The sequence below is a fragment of the Microcaecilia unicolor genome, chromosome 11 (assembly GCF_901765095.1).
Source record: "Microcaecilia unicolor chromosome 11, aMicUni1.1, whole genome shotgun sequence".
In the NCBI taxonomy this organism is placed as follows: domain Eukaryota; kingdom Metazoa; phylum Chordata; class Amphibia; order Gymnophiona; family Siphonopidae; genus Microcaecilia; species Microcaecilia unicolor.
The window spans coordinates 154,415,690-154,433,156 of record NC_044041.1 but is presented as its reverse complement, the minus strand read 5'-3'; the positions used below and the strand labels follow the sequence as shown (position 1 = coordinate 154,433,156).

The 17,467-nt window shown below is 44.3% G+C and overlaps 1 protein-coding gene across 6 annotated transcripts in view; it reads right to left on the bottom strand.

Annotated features, from left to right (window-relative positions):
* The window catches only part of CD3EAP (CD3e molecule associated protein), a 52,472-nt gene that overhangs the window by 18,620 nt on the left and 16,385 nt on the right, over positions 1 to 17,467 (bottom strand). Inside the window, exon 3 of one of the 6 annotated variants that reach the window (XM_030219388.1) lies at positions 5,301 to 5,403. The exons of the other annotated variants lie outside the window; for them this stretch is intronic. Coding sequence (XP_030075248.1) covers positions 5,301 to 5,314 — 14 coding nt within the window. The 5' untranslated portion in view covers positions 5,315 to 5,403. The remainder of the gene's footprint in view (positions 1 to 5,300; positions 5,404 to 17,467) is intronic. 6 annotated transcript variants of the gene reach the window in all.

The following is a 17,467-nucleotide window of genomic DNA, read 5'->3' as shown; positions in this document are numbered from 1 at the left end:
ACCGCCTGTTGTAACCAGGAAAGACAGGCGCGGGCTGCATAGGAACTGCAAATAGACGCCCTTAAGGCAAGGCCCGATATTTCAAAGGACCGCTTCAACGCGGCTTCTAGCCACCGGTCCTACATGTCTTTCAAAGCGACCCCTCCCTCTACTGGGAGAGTGGTCTTTTTTGTCACAGCCGTGACTAAGGCGTCCACTTTAGGCATCCCAAAAAGGGCCAAGCTGACCCATAGCCCTGGTCACTTTCAAAGGCCCACAGGGGTCAGACCATTAAGCTGAAATAAGCTCCTGGATGGAGTCATGCACAGGAAAGGCCCGAGTAGGCTTCTTAGTACTCGCCATCCTAAGATTAACAGAGGAGGCCTCGCCTTCAGCAGGATCATCAATCGAGAGAGCCTGCAAGGCGTCAGCAATGGGAGCTGGCAGCTCGTCGAGGTGGAAAATCCGAACTGCATTGGGATTATCCAAATCCAGTGGCAAACAGGCACCCTCCTCTGGATCATCTGTCCCTGAGGGCCTGCCAGACCCCTCAGACTCCCCACAGCCCGACCACGGGGGGGGGGGGGGGGGGGGGAGATATGCGCCACTTTCAGATGGGGAATGTACCTGTCTATGTTTAGCGTGTTTCCAACGCTCGGGGGAGGAAATAACCTCTGAAGCCGTCCCCGGGGCATCAACACCCGGAGGTAAGCCAGGATGCAATGCACGTGTCAGACATCTGCGGCAGAGCTCTTTTCAGCATGAAGGCCTTATGCATCAGTAGCACAAACTCAGGGGAGAAAAACTCACCCTGGCCCTCCGTCCCCGAATTAGGTGAAACGGAGGTAGGATCTCCTCTGGCAGCCTCAAAACGAGGCGTCCCCCTGCAGACTCCTCCGCCATCGCGGGGGTCGAGGCATGTGGCGCTTCCAAAATGGCGCCTGCTGCCAGCTCAATCAAGCGGGAAGAATCATCGCTCGCCATGCTTGTACTAGCTCGAGCGTCTAAGGAGCACGTACTGCAAAGCCCCGCTGCTGACCTGTGCTTACCACAGCGGGAGCAGCGCTTAACTCCTTCAGCAGCCATCGTCTGACTGGATGGAAATATAGCAATAAAATGGCGGCTTCACGCCAAAACTTACCCCGTTCGGAACGCTGTCCGCGGGAACACTGGGCACCACTCTCACCTCAGAAGACTGAGTCAACGAGCTCCGGTCAAGCTGCACTGAACCAGAATCTCTGAAGAAAGCCTCAGAACAGCCACGCAGTAAAAGCTCGCTCTTAATTTTTTTTTTTTAACGCTGTGAGGAAACTTGGCAGCAACAGAGGGACTCCGGAAGGAGGGGGGAATGGGTAAGGCAGGGAAAGGGCGAACCAATATGCCTTTAAAGTGGGCACCACCAGCCACAACACCCCTGCTCAACTGGCAAAGTACAGGAGCCACCCCAGGCAGAAATCCAGGAGCTGATCAAGCTACGTCCACACCTGCAGGGAGCTAGAGAAATACTGAAGGCAGATAGGGCTAGCTGTCCAAGGGTCACTGTGGTTCTTCAGTGTTCTCTATATCCACCTGCTGGTAGGCGGATACAACCCATCAGTTAATGGATTCATCTGCTGCTGATGGCAAGGAAATGTCATTTGTTGGAGAGAAACAAGCGGTTGTTACATAGTTATGTACTATTGTTTATATATCACACCTCCTGTGTGATGACAGTGCCGAATATTGCATATTGTGGCAAGAATGGATTCTAAATCACAACTGGTATGTGAAAATGGAACTACCAAAAAAAGGGGGTCTCAATAGGATAGTATTGATTGTGCTTACACCTGATTTCTGTAGGGATGTAAATGGAAAGGGGTTATGGTGATGGTAGCTGTATAAATATGGAATAGGGAAAGAATAAAATGACCATTGTGTAGATGTGAGACACGTATCTGCTATGGTAAGTGTGGCAAACGCTGTCAGAAAAATTGTAAATGAAGCAGAGCTAGAAAAAACCGTATGTAAATAAACCCAGTATCGAGAGTGAATGACAGCAAACACGGAAAGTGGTGGCGGGAAAACAAATCGGAAGGAATCACTAATAAAACGATGTGTGTAAAGGAGAAAAAAAAGGGGGGTGGGGACTAGCTGGTATCAGAAAAACTCAAAACACTGAAGAAAATGAAGAAAAAATGGCTGGAAATCATTTGAAGAGGGGAAATGCTGAAACATGTATTTTTTACATTTATTTAATTTAGATATATTGACCCCTGAGGCAGGCCTTTGGCCCGAAACACGACCGTGTCAGGTCGTTTTTATGCTTATCAGAATTAAAGATTCACTGAACATCCTCCTTGAGTTCTCCTCACTTTTTTCTTTCGCGCTCACACTTGCGTGAGGGACCTTTCCTCCTTTGTGTTTTCTGTTTGTTTGACGGAGGTTCCATATGGCCTTCTAACAGTGGGACAACGTACTCAGCATTGGTGAGGAACACCTGCTAGAAGAACCTCCAGTCTTCACCAACGAAGATTATAGATGAAATGCTCGAAGATCAATGGTTTTGCCTAGTCAACACAAAGAAGAATATCATTAGGAACTAGATGCACTACATGACCTTAATAGACTATTGCAAGGTAAAACGTATCCCACGAGGTATGAAGATCTCTAAAGCACCCACCATGTTCACAGATGATCAGAATTTTCTAGATCAGTGGTGTGCTATTTTGAACAAATGTTCATTGGATTTAATGATTCTGTTAGCAGAAACCTCAAAGAAATGTAGTGACACTTTGAAAACTGAATTTAATGAAGCGGTCGACTCAGTTAAGAAATCAGATGTTAATTTCGAACAAACATATACTGATTTTAATAAACATATGGATGACTTTAGATTAGATATTAAAAAAGTCAAAAGAAACAAATTTAAAAGTGACGAAAATGATTATTACATGGGCACACTGTATCCTTGGGGTAGGGCTAGAGATAGAAAGAAATCCCTCAGACGCCCAGTATCTTCATCCCATACTCGCAGTCCCAAGCGACCTCATCCTTTAGCCACCACATCCACTGCCCGGAGCCCAACATGCCCAAGACCAACTAGGAATTTAGAACGCAGTAGGAAACGCATACGCAGTGAATCAGACGATCTTACCACCTCACCCCTCAGCAGTCCGATCGCCACTCCCAACATAAAGGATCCCTTTTTTTAGATCGCATTTGGGAAAGACAAGTCAAGAGCAAACAATGTCACATTCCAACACAAGGATCAATAAGTACGAGGAAACCAGTTTCCTATACGTGGGAGAGGCACGGGCAGAGGTTGGCACACAAGATCATGGCAACAGACTTACCCATCTTCAATTTATCATAGTTCATTCTCAGTGATACCCAGAAAACAAGTTCTACAGGGAGGCCTTTCATTCATACCTTCAGCCTGATATGATCCATTTCAAACCAGGACCGATATGTACAAATTCATTAGGAAACTACAGACCACTTTATTCTTTTCAGAACAATCCTCTGCATATGTAGCTATGTCCGTTGTTAGGAACAAGTCTAAATGGATCCCACCGGGGCCGATGGATCCTCTTATTCATGACTTTCAACAATGTGTATTGACTGATATTTCAACTATTGAAAAACAGAAAAATATGAGATACTACAACCTTACCAAAGTGGAGAGTCAAGCACTTAGGTCACTATCCGACAACATCGAAATAGTCATCAAACTCGCAGACAAGGGCAGAGAAATCGTCATACTCGATCGTGGAGATTGTATTACTGAAGTTGAAAAACATATTCATGACCCAGAGTACTGTCTTCCATTAGCATATGATCCAACAGAAGATTTGAAGAAAGACATCAAAGTAGTAGTATTTTTTGCCTACAACACTGGTTACATCACACAGAGAGAGAGTTTTTAGTGATTGAACATCCCACCATACCTACTATCTACATTTTACCAAAAGTACATAAGACTTTGGAACATCCTTCAGGTAGACCAGACATTTCTGCCAATGGGTCGATACGTGAACCTCTATTTTCATTGACCATTTTTTGAGTCCTTTTGTGTCAAAGATTGCATCATATGTTTTTGACTGTGATCTTACAGACATTATTCTGGTCACTCTTGATATATAGAGTCCCTATAATATATACCACAACTAAAAGCTCTGTCAATCATTGATAACACACTCAGAGGAATAACTACCATGTGCCGCATTCCTAACAGGTTCACTCTAACATTAGCCACAATTGCTTTGACCAAGAACGTTTTTTGCTTTCCAAGGTAAATTCCTTCAGTAGATAAAAGGCACAGCTATGGGTGCTTCCATGGCCCCAGACCTACCCAACCTTTACGTGGCACACTTCAAAAACACCCATCTCAGCGATCATCCATTCAACTCAAGAGATCCGGATATAGATGACATTTTCATCATTTGGAAGGGTTCCATTTTATGACAAAGAATTTCTTTCTTGGTTGAATTCCAGAAATCAGCACCTCAGATTTCAGATGCAACACCATCACGATACCATATCCTTTTTGGACATTTTAATACACAAGACCTCTTATTCATTCACCACCACTATATACAGAAACCCACAGACAAAAACACGTATCTGCATTTTGAAAGTTTTCATCAATGGTTACTTAAACATCATCTCCCATCATCACAATTTTTGAGACTAAGAAGGCTTTGTACAGACCCGGAAGATTTCAAGACAGAAGCGGTTCATATGCACAAAAGATTTCAGGAGAGAGGTTACCCGGAAAGAACCATCTATGAAGGATGTCACAAAGCCCCGATGGCTGAACGTGAAACTTTACTATCATCATGAAAAGACAAAACGGCACCTGATTTGGTCTGCACACTTAAATTCTCACATCTACTACTATTTATCATTTCTAAAGCGCTACTAGATGTACGCAGCGCTGTCCAATCAGTGCAGCGCTGTCCAATCGGATAAAAAGGACCATCAAGAAATTCTGGCCTATACTACAAAATCACAGCTAAAGACAAGAAAATCATCTTCACACATAATCGCAATAAAAATCTCAGAGATTTTAGTACCATCAACATTGCTTGATATCACACCTATCCCGACTGCCTCTATAGGACATCACCTGTGTGGTCAAAGCTTGGTTTGTAAACATTCCATGGACATTCCAGAATTCACAGATCATCAAACTGTTAAGAATTTCAGGTTACGACATTCTTCAGATTGCAATACCAATTACATCATCTATGCTGTCACCTGTCCATGCAAAGAAATCTACATTGGTAAGACCAAAAGACCAGTCAAAGCAAGCTGCATTAAACGTCATGTTCCATCCGCACCTCTCACTGAACATTGGACTGCTTCAAGCCACTCTGTTGATGATCTCCAATTTTTTGTTCTCAAACGCATCATGAAGAAATGGTGACAAAGTAATGAGACCACCTTAAATAGAAAAGAACAGAGGTTCATCTTTTTACTTAATAGCCTACAGCCCAATGGACTGTAGAGATTGACTACAGCATTTTTCTTTAGTCCTAGATACACACACACAAAATCACACATATATTGTATCATACATTCACTCTTGAACAGTCCCCCATGTGTTACACTGTGCCCTATGTGATATAACCCTTATGTGATATAATCTTAATGGAAACTAACAATTAAGAATGCTCTCACTATATTATAATGGATAGAGGGGCTTGCAAAATGTCAAATTTAAACAAATGAAGCCTACAGAGATGGTCTACCCTTTAATGGACTCATCATCATAGGCTTCTTACCAACTTCTGAAACCAACCACAGTGAAAAAAAAAAAAAAACTCCTTAATGGAGAAAAAAAAACACTGACAAAAACACGGAGGAAACTATTCAATAAAGAAGTCCCCTATCCATACTACTATTATTGCTATATATCTTTTCCAGTTTTTTGGAACCTTTCATTATGGATAGGGGACTTCTTTATTGAATAGTTTCCTTTGTTTTTTTGCCACAGTGTTTTATCTCCATTTTCTCCATGTTTTTTACACTGTGGTTGGTTTCGGAGGTTGGTAAGAAGCCTATGATGATGAGTCAGTTAAAGGGTAGACCATCTCTGTAGACACCTTGGATTGAGGTTTCATTTGTTTAAATTAAATTTGACATTTGGTAAGCCCTCTATCCATTATGATATAGTGAGAGCATTCTTAATTGTTAGTTTCTATTATTCTTGCTCTCTAGCTCTATATACTTATATAATCTTTATGTACATACTTTCCATACAATATTTTAATTTTACTAAATTCTCCAGTGCTCATACATGCTTTGTTTTTATCTTTATTTTTAGTTGCAATTGTTTTAATAACGTCTGTTGTAAGTTTAAACATTCGTATTGTACCATGTTTAGATGGTTACATATATTTTATAATCTCCACATGACTTTACACTAGCCATACATCACACACAATGGTTTCAATCTATTTAGTAACTCACACAACTAAGCCTGAGAATAAGACAGTCATCTCCTCATTGTTGTACAATGAGTTTTTACTCAGGTTGCTACCATTTACCTCACATGTACTTATTATAACTTTTTATCCAATACATTTGTCTCACTTGTAATTTATACACTTCCTGTATGGTAAGTGCTCTCAGACTATCTTAGTAATCACACAATATATTCACTTTCAAACATACGCAATTTTTACACTCCTCAGCTTTTCTCTCGTCACTTTCTCATATACAAGGACGTTGACCAGATGTGGTTCTTAAGATCACAGCACCTGTCTTCCAATGCATGTGGCTTCATTTTCCTTAACTATTCTGTAACACAGTTTTTACTGTCTGTTCTTTACACCGGCTTAGATGGCCATAGTGAAAGCTGGTCTATCCACACCTTTCCGTCATCATTTTCACTAGACCCATGTCTCATTTGCATTCATTTTTAGTTTATTTTTTTTACCCTTTCATTCATTTTTCAGTCTCACTTTTAGTTTACTTTTTATCCTTTTTGTTTTTTCTATCTCCCCCCCCCCTTTCATTTTTTTAGTCCATGACATCACTGGCTGACGTCATTCCCACTTTTTAAACAACGGAGAGTTGGCATTTCACAATTTACTTGTTGTATGACACTTATGACTGCCAGTTGTTCAGCGGTCTAACACTGCGTTTTTTTAAAGTAAGCACTTTGCTCCATTTTATGTCCCCTTTTTTTAATTATGGGAGCTACAAGAAAGCTTCGCTCTAACATGGTTTTAGGATCCCCCTGCCTTTACTTTTCATGTTTTTGAATTTGGTCCCTGATAACAGCCAGCCATAACATCTTTTTCCTACACATTTCGTTTTAACATGTTTCAGCATTTCCTCTCTTCAAATGGTTTCCCGCCATTTCTTCTTCATTTTTTTCCAGCGTTTTGAGTTTGATTTCTGATGCCAGCTAGTTCCCCACCCCCCTTTTTTTCTCCTTTACACACATCGTTTTATTAGTGATTCCTTCTGATTTGTTTTCCCACCACCACTCTCCGTGGTTGCCGTCTTTCACTCTCGATACTGGCTTTATTTACATATGGTTTTTTTTCTAGCTGTTTCATTTACAACTTTTCTGACAGCATTTGCCACACATACCATAGCAGATATGTGTCTCACATCTACACAACGGTCAATTTAATCTTTCCCTATTCCATATTTATACAGCTACCATCGCCATAACACCTTTCCATTTACGTCCCTAAAGAAATCAGGTGTAAGCACAATCAATACTATCCTACTGAGACCCCCCCCCCCCCCCCTTTTTGGTAGTTCCATTTTTATTCACATACCAGTTTAAAAGGGGGTTGGACGGTTTCCTAAAGGACAAGTCCATAGACCACTACTAAATGGACTTGGGAAAAATCCACAATTTGGGGAATAACTTGTATAAAATGTTTGTACGTTTGGGTAGCTTGCCAGGTGCCCTTGACCTGGATTGGCCGCTGTCGGGGACAGGATGCTGGGCTTGATGGACCTTTGTTTTTTTCCCAGTATGGCATTACTTATGTACTTATTATTTAGAATCCATTCTTTCCACAATATGCAATATTCGGCACTATCATCACACAGGAAGTGTTATATATAAACGCTAGTACATAACTATGTACCAACCGTTTGTGTCTCTTCCAACGTCACACTTGTTTTGACATTTTTCTTTCCTTCAATCACTATTTAACACTTTCAGCTGACATTTTATGTTTTCATCTAGATTGCACAACAGTTTTCACAGTGAGGATCTTATCTTCTCCTATAAAATCTTTGTCCAAAGTATGAGGTATTTCTTATTTTAATTGTATTATGCTTTCACAAGTTTTTAATGTGCTTTTATTTTCAGTTTCCGTATGTATAATTTTATTGCTATTTCTTACTATATGTCCGATACCGTTCACACATTATGTGTTTTCTGCACCTTTTTGTAACATTTATTCACTGCATCATTTGAGTGTCACTCTAATTAGTGTATATTGCACACGTTTTTAAGGTTTTAACTTAAGTTTTGTTAATGTATGACAAAGTTTTTTAATTTGCATTTTAATTTACTTATAATGTATTTTTTTACGCTTATTTTATTTAGATATATTGACACCTGAGCAGGCCTTTACGCCAAAACACAGCCGTGTCGGGTCGTTTTTATGCTTATCAAAATTAAAGATTCACTGAACATCCCTCCTTGAGTTCTCCTCACTTTTTTCTTTCACGCTCATGCTTGCGTGAGAACCTTTCTTCCTCCTTTGTGTTTAAAGTTAGACCGTAAAGCTCTAAATGAAGCGGAAGATATAAATAGCATCTTAGAAACTTGGTTAGAGGAGGGTAACCCATAGGACATTGATACCAGAGGGATAAATTGAAATGACAGGGCGGATCAAACTGGGGAAAGGGTGGTGCTCTATGTTAAGGAAATTGAGTCAAACAGGATAAAAGTTGTCCAGGAAACAGAACGCACTGTGGAATCATTATAGACAAATTCCATTTGAGAAGGGGAAGAGAACTGCAGTGGAGGTACAGTACCTGGCCAGAATGGACAGATGAGGAAGTGCAAACAAATTTGGCAGCATAATAATAATGGGTAATTTCAAGGATTTCTCCTAGGGCCATTTCAATTTGATATCCATGGAGTGGAGTAGCCTAGTGATTACTGCAGCAAACTGGGTTCAATTCCCACTGCAGCTCCTTGTGACTCTGTGCAAGTCACTTTACCCTCCATTGCCCCAAGCACAAAATAAGTACCTGTATATAATATATAAACCACTTTGACTGTAACCACAGAAAGGTGATATATCAAGTCCCATCCCCCATTATAAGCAATATTACTGAAGAGCTAGAAAGGATGGTGGATGTTTTAAATGCCCTTCCACGTATAAATATGCAGAAATTGCTCTGTCTCACATAGCTTAATAGGATAGAGCTAATATGGATTTAGCCAATCTGCTACATTTTTTTAAAGGGGTGATAAAAATATGGATAAAAGTGAAGCAGGTTGATATAGTATATATGGATTGTCAAGTACCTGAAAAAAAAAGGCCCATATCAGAATTTCCTTCACCACTAGTAGACTAACAGATTCATATAGCATACAAAAAATGAATTATACACTTTAAACTTCAGCAGAAATGGAAAGAAAACGACACAATATAGAAAAATGCATGTTTAAGTATATGACATTGCGATAGCAACATCCTCAACTTTGTCCCTATTTCTAGGGCCTTATATGCCAGCGATGAAAAACCAACCCTACTTTTTTAAGGGGTTTGAAACATGCTCTAATGAAAATGATTAAAGAGAATTTCCAGAAGGTCTTTTTTTGTAAAAGTGGACTAAAAATACCCTATTTTGGGCGTTTTTGCAAAAATCATCAACTTTACACTCAATTTGTGAACTAATGAAAATATTAGGAGAATGAAATTTTATATTCAAAAACCTTGTGTTAAGTTGTTGTGTGTAAAGTTTCACATTTATCACACCTTTAATTCCAGAGATATAAAAAGCCAAACTTTACAATTTTTTCGTGCCACAAATTTTTCGGACCAAGTTTGCTCCAAGTTTTCTTCATGGAAATCGCTCATGAAGATTTTTATTATTGTGTTTAATAGAGCGAAAAAAGTTGTACAAGATGGCCAAGTTTTGTTTCTCTCAACAAAATATTGCCGGAGATACAGTGTCTCTAAGTTGCCAAAATCTCAGAGTCATACCATAGAAGGCTGCAGTATGGGGGTCAAACAGATTACTATATCTCAGCAAGTATTGCATCGGCGAACGTAAAACTTTACCAATGTTCATTGGGGATATGTATGAATGTTCACAGAAAATTTCATCGAAATCCGTGATGGTCGCAAAGGGACCACCAGACCACTTGACATGAAATGACCCCTGAGGAAATTAAAGACATGGAATGGGAGGATTGAAAACGGGTTACAAGACAGAAAACAGACAGTAGGACTAAATAGTCAATTTTTTCAATGGAGAGCCCCAAGCATCTGTGCATGAAATGGTGTGGGGTTTTTTACCATTATTTATAAATCTGGAAATGGAACATAAGAACATAAGCATTGCCATACTGGGACAGATCCTGTTTCCAACAGTGGCCAATCCAGATCATAAGTACCTGGCAAGATCCCAAAAGAGTAAAAAAAGATTTTATGCTGTTTATCCCAGTGGATTTTCCTAAAACCATCTTAATAATGGCTTACAGACTTTCCTTTTAGGAAGCTGTCCAGGCCTTTTTTAAACCCTACTATGACAACTTCTTTTACGACATTCTCTGGCAACAAATTCCTTACACAATGAAGAAATATTTGTTCCAATGTGTTTTTCATTGCATGCCCCCTAGTCCTTATATTATTTGGAAAGTGTAAACAAATGTTTTACATCTACCTATTCCACTCCACTCAGTATCTCTAGCATATGTGACCATCTCTGGGAAAAGGTGACTAAAGAAGCAAATACAAAATGTTGACAATGGGAAAATTAGGTTCTTACCTTGATAATTTTCTTTCCTTTAGTCACAGCAGATGAATCCATTATGAATGGGTTGTGTCCACCTACCAGGAGGGGGAGATAGAGAACACTGAAAACTATAGTGCCTCTAGGATGGCTAGCTTCCAAACCAGTGTTAAACCGCAAAGTAGCATAACATGAACTTTCCTCACAGTGAACGAATGCCCCAGAACAGGAGCAATAACGCAAAGGAGGGACGAACTCAACCTCCTGTAGAAGAACAGAAATCCTGAAGACTGTTTTCCAACTTCTCCCGATGTAGGAACATGTCTGCAGGAAAAACTGAACACAAAACGGAGTCAATCAGGGAGGGATCATGGATTCATCTGCTGTGACTAAAGGAAAGAACCTAATTTTCCCTTCCTTGTCATCAGCAGCAGATGAATCCATTACGAATGGGATGTATCAAAGCAAACCCTAGATAGGGCGGGAACAAGCCACACCACGCGCCAGCACTTGTGCTCCAAAAAGCGCGTCCCTCCCTGCAGCCACATCCAGCCTGTAATGTCAGGCAAAAGAAAGCTTAGAAGCCCAAGTTGCTGCACTACATATCTCTTAAAGAAAGAGTGCTCCAGTTTCAGCCCAAGAGGAGGAAATTGCTCTTGTGGAATGAGCCTTAAAGGCGTCAGGCGGAGGCCGGCCAGACAGCAGACATGCAGAAAAAATGGCTTCCTTAAGCCAACGGGCTATAGTGGCTTTAGAAGCTGGAGACCATCTGCGAGGACCTGACAACAATACAAAAAGGTGATCAGAGTTCCTGAAAGCATTTGACATCTGCAGAGCAGATGCAACAGAGCCCAGCGCACATCCAGGAGGTGCAACTGTCCAAAGGATTCTGGAAACTCCTCCCTAGTAAAGGAGGGCCAATAGATAGGCTGGTTTAGGTGAAACGCTGAAACCACCTTAGGCATGAAGGAAGGCACAGTAGTACCGTTACTCTGGACTGAGAATTGCAGAAAAGGGTCTCGACAGGACAGTACCTGGAGCTCAGATACCCGTCTCACCGATGCAATGGCCACCAAAAAGACCGTCTTTAGAGTCACACCCTTCTCCGAAGCTCGCTTCAGCGGCTCGAAGGGCGAACACTGAAGAGCCTTTAATACTAGTCCCAGGTTCCAGGCCGGGCAAGGGGCCCGCACGGAAGGCCAGAGCCGAAGCACTCCTCTCAGAAACCATGCAATGTCCGGATGTGAAGCCAGGGAGAGGTAAGCGACCTTCCCCCGAAAGCATGACAATGCTGCCACTTGAACACGCAGGGAATTATAGGCCAAGCCTTTTTGTAAACCATCCTGCAGAAAATCAAGAATCGGCGAGACAGAAGCTCGCATGGGTGTGATCGCTTTAGAAGCACACCAAGCCTCAAACTGGCGCCAGATCCGAGCATAGGCAACGGAAGTGGAACGCTTGCGGGCCTGCAAGAGTGGAGATGACTTTATTAGAATAGCCCTTGTCTCTCAATTGCGCCCTCTCAATAACCATGCCATAAGACCAAAGCGGCATGGATCCTCCATGGTCACCGGGCCCTGCGTCAACAGGTTCGGAACTAGAGGCAAAGGAAGGGGAGCCTCCACCAGCATCCGCCGGAGGTCCCTGAGCCAATCCGAGGCAATGAGGATCACCACTCCTTGATGTAGCCAAATTCGCAGGAGGAGCCGCCCTATTAAGAGCCAAGGAGGGAACACATGCAGGAGGCCCGGAGGTCAGGGTTGAGCCAAGGCATCCAACCCCGCTGAGCGAGGATCTCTCCATCTGCTGAAAAAGGACGGGACTTTGGCATTTGTGCTTGACGCCATAAGATCCATTACGGTCTTTCCCCATTTGGCACAGATCTGAAGGAACACTTCGTCTGCCAGGTCCCACTCCGCTGGGTCGATTTGATGCCTGCTTAGAAAATCGGCTTGCACGTTGCTCTGACCTATGTGAGCTGCTGACAGAAGCTGCAGATGTAGCTTGGCCCAGTGGCAAATTAGAGCGGCCTCCGTGGCTAGTGCTCTGCACTGAGTGCCGCCTTGTCGATTTATGTAGGCCATTGCTATCGTGTTGTCCGACAGAACTCTGACAGCCAGCCCTCCAGGGTTTTGTGAAAGGCCAGAAGCGCCTGAAATATCGCTCTCAGTTCTAAGCAATTGATGGACCACCCCGTTTCCTCGGGTGTCCATAGACCCTGGGCATAGCTTCCCAGCCCTTCAGGCTGGCATCCGTTACCACCAGGCACCAATCGGGAAGCGCCAGCGGCATTCCTCGCCACAGCATCCTGAGAGCCACCACTCCATACTGAGTCGGGCCGCAGGGAGCCACGTGAGTCTGCGTTGATAATCCTGGGACATCGGAGACCATCGTTGAAGCAGGGCAATCTGCAGAGGTCTCATATGCGCTCTCGCCCATGGCACCACTTCTAAGGTGGCCGTCATCGACCCCAACAGCTGGACAATGTCCCAAGCTAGCGGGCGAAGCATCCTCAGGAGCAGACAGACCTGATTCTGAAGCTTGCACCGCCTTTGGTCGGGTAGATAAACAAACCCCGAGGCCGTGTTGAACCGGACCCTCAAATATTCTAGGGATTGAGAGGGTGTCAGATGACTTTTGTGTATATTGACAACCAAGCCCAGAGATTGCAGTACTGAGACCACTCTGGCTGTGACATGATGACTCTCTTTTGCCGAGTCCGCTCTGATGAGCCAGTCGTCTAGGTACGGGTGAACTCGGATACCCTCTCGCCTGAGAAAGGCAGCTACTACCACCATTACCTTTGAAAAGGTTCGGGAAGCTGTGGGGAGGCCAAAAGGCAAGGCCCGAAACTGGAAATGTTTTCCCAACACCGCAAATCGGAGGAACCGTTGGTGCGGGGGCCAAATAGGTATGTGCAAATAAGCTTCTTTTAGGTCCGGAGACGTGAGGAACTCTCCTGGCTGTACCACCGCAATGACGGAGCGCAGGGTTTCCATGTGAAAATGCCGCACTCTCAGAGACTTGCTGACTTCCTTCAAGTTGAGAATGGGCCGAAAAGACCCACCTTTTCGCGGCACCACAAAGTAAATGGAGTAACGACCGCAGCCTTGTTCAGCGGGAGGCACAGAGATCACCGCCCCAAGGTGCAACAAGACTTGTAGGGTCTCCTCTACCTCCGCCCGTTTGACGGCAGTACCGCATCGGGACTCCAAAAACACGTCTCTCACCGGGGCACTGAATTCCAATCGGTAACCTTCTCTATCAGGTGCAGGACCCACTGATCCGAGGTAATCTTGGTCCACTCCTCTAGAAAGAGGGAAAGGCGTCCTCCTACAGCTATAAAGGAGAAGTGGACCGGCGCACCATCATTGAGAGGGTCGCCCTTGAACTCCAGGCCTAGCACCGGCTGCTGTGGATCGCTTGTCCGAGCGAAAGGAGTTCCTCTGCTGAAAACGGGCACGTTGAGTAAACCCAGCAGAGCGCCCTTGGCGATACCTTCTAGCTTCACGGAAGCGAGGTCTAGAGGAGGAGGGAACCACCTGACCCTTGGAAGAAGGCCGCGGCCTATCCTCAGGTAACCGCTGGGGTTTAGCATTCCCCAGGTCTTTAACAATCATCTCCAACTCCTCTCTAAATAACAAGTGTCTCTGAAAGGGCAACTTCACCGGCCTTTGCTTAGAGGCCATGTCAGCCGCCCAATGCCGTAGCCATAGAAGGCGGCAGGCGGACACCGCCACAGACATCTGTTTAGCCGAAGCTCTGACCAGATCACAGAGGGCGTCAGCTAAAAATGACAAGGCCGACTCCATGCGCGGTGCAACCTCAGCGAGGGACTCTGCACCATCCACGGGCTGTTCCACTGCCTGTTGTAACCAAGAAAGGCAGGCTCGAGCAGCATAAGAACTGCAAACAGACGCCCTTAAGGCTAGGCCCGAAATCTCAAAGGGCCGTTTTAGCGCTGATTCCAGGCGCCGGTCCTGAATGTCCTTCAGGGCGACCTCTCCCTCTACTGGGAGGGTGGTCTTTTTTGTCACAGCCATGACTAAGGCATCCACTTTAGGCATCCCAAAACGGGCCAAGTGCTCCTCACTCAGAGGGTAAAGATGCCCCATCACCCTGGCCACTTTCAAGGGCCCCTCTGGGTCAGCCCACTGAGCAGAAATAAGCTCTTGGATGGAGTCATGCAAAGGAAAGGCTCGAGCAGGCTTCTTAGTACTCGCCATCCTCGGATTACCAGAGGAGGCCTCGCCTTGAACAGGATCATCAATAGAGAGGGCCTGTAAGGCATCAGAGATAAGCGCTGGCAGCTCATCGCGGTGGAAAACCCGAACCGCAGTGGGATCATCCAGATCCAGTGGCAAACCAGCACCTTCCTCTGGCTCCTCAGACCACGAAGGCCTGCCAGATCCCTCAGAGTCCCCACAGCCCGACCACGGGGGGGAGGGGGGGGAGGTGCGCCACTCTCCGACGGGGAATTTACCCGTCTATGTTTAGCCTGCATCCAACGCTCAGGGGCATCTTCTGACATCTGCCCCGGGCCATCATCAATCAGAGGGAGACCAGGTAGCAACACAGTATCAGACACCTGCGGCAGAGCTCTTTTCAGCATGAAGGTTTTATGTAAAATAAGCACAAACTCAGGGGAGAAAAACGCAGCCTGACCTCCCGTCTCCGAATTAGGACCTACAGGGAACACAGCTCTTCTGGTAGCCTCGGCACAAGGCGCCCCCCTCTGCTCACAGACTCCTCCGCAATCGCGGGGGTCGAGCCATGCGGCGCTTCCAAGATGGCACCCGCTGCCAGCTCCATTGAGCGGGAAGACTCATCACTCGCCATGCTCATACTGGCTCTACCGTCTATACAGCACGTTTTACAGAGCCCCGCTGCTGATCTGCACTTGCCACAACAGGAACAGCGCTTAACTCCCTCAGCAGCCATCGCCGAAAAACGGCGGAATAAAATACAAAATGGCGGCTTTGCGCCAAAATCACCCCGATCGGAACGCCGTCCGCGGGCCTTCCCCGGAGGAGCTGAGTACCGCTCTTACCTCAAAGGACCGAGTCCACCGAGCTCCGGTCATGCTGCAAGTCAATAAAAGCCTCAGAATAGCAGCGCATAAAAAGCGTGTCTTTTTTTTTTACGCAGTGAGGAAAGTTGGAGGCAAACAGCTACAGAGGTACTCCAGAGGCAGTAGAGAGTGGGAAAGGCAGAGACAGGGCGAACCTATATGCCTACATCCACAAGGGGGAAGTGGGAAAGGCAGGGAAAGGGCAAACCTATGTGCCTGCATCCACAATGGGTAAGGCAGGGAAAGGGCGAACCTATATGCCTTTAAAGTGGGCACCACCAGCCACAACACCCCAGCTCAACTGGCCAAGCACAGGAGCCTCCCCAGGCAGAAATTTTCAAGGAGCTGAACAAGCTGCGTCCTACCCTGCTGGGAGACAGAGAAATACTGAGAGGCAGATGGAGCTAGCCGTCCTAGAGGCACTATGGTTTTCAGTGTTCTCTATCTCCCCCTGCTGGTAGGTGGACACAACCCATTCGTAATGCATTCATCTGCTGCTGATGACAAGGAAGGACGAATTTTCATGTCGTGGTCCATAAGCAGATTTTAAAAGTTACATGTTTGAACTTCTGTATCTTTTTTTATTTTTTTCCACATAAAAGGATGAGATTTGGACTGGTGTATTGCAAATTGTTTGCTCTAACCTCTTTTTTGTTTCTGGTGACTTTAGTCACCTTTTTCTAGAGATGGTCACATATCTTCCTTCAGCCATCTCTTTTCCAAGCTGAAGAGCCCTCGTCTCTTTAGCCTTTCCTCATAGGGAAGTCATCCCATCCCTTTTATCATTTTTGTCAACCTTCTCTGTACCTTTTCTAATTCTGTTATATCTTTGAGATGCAGTGACCAAAAGTGCACACAATATACAAGGTGCAGTCAAGCCATGGAGCAGTACAAAGGCATTGTAATATTCTCAGTTTTGTTCTCCATTTCTTTCCTAACCGAATGAGGTTAACAAATTTGCAGATGAAACCAAATTATTCAAAGCTGTTAAATCATAAGAGGATTTGCAAGACTGGGCATCCAAATGGCAGATGAAAATTAATATTCACAAATGCAAAATGATGCACATAAGGAACAAATGGAAACTATAATTAGGTTCCACATTAGCAAAGAAATTGAAAATAAACCCCATCCCACTCCCCACCAGATATAATTCAGTTCCAGATGATTTTGCCACAACGTGGGGCTAAGCCACTAAGCTAAGGGGAGAGGATCATAAGAATAAGGTTTTTTTTTCATAAACAGGTGCTTAACACTATCCCCCAGATCCTATAAAGAGTGCCAAAATGTAGGTGCAATCCCAAGATGTATGCACAAATTAATGGGTTAATAAACCAATTAACTGCAATTGAGCACCAATTAGGAATTAGGGGTGCAACTGCCTATCCACGATTTTATAAAGCGCCACACCTAAGTTCTCTTGCACACAACTCAAAAGGGGGTTTGAGCATTCCCAAAAGTTACACACAGTGTTAGAGAATTGGGGAG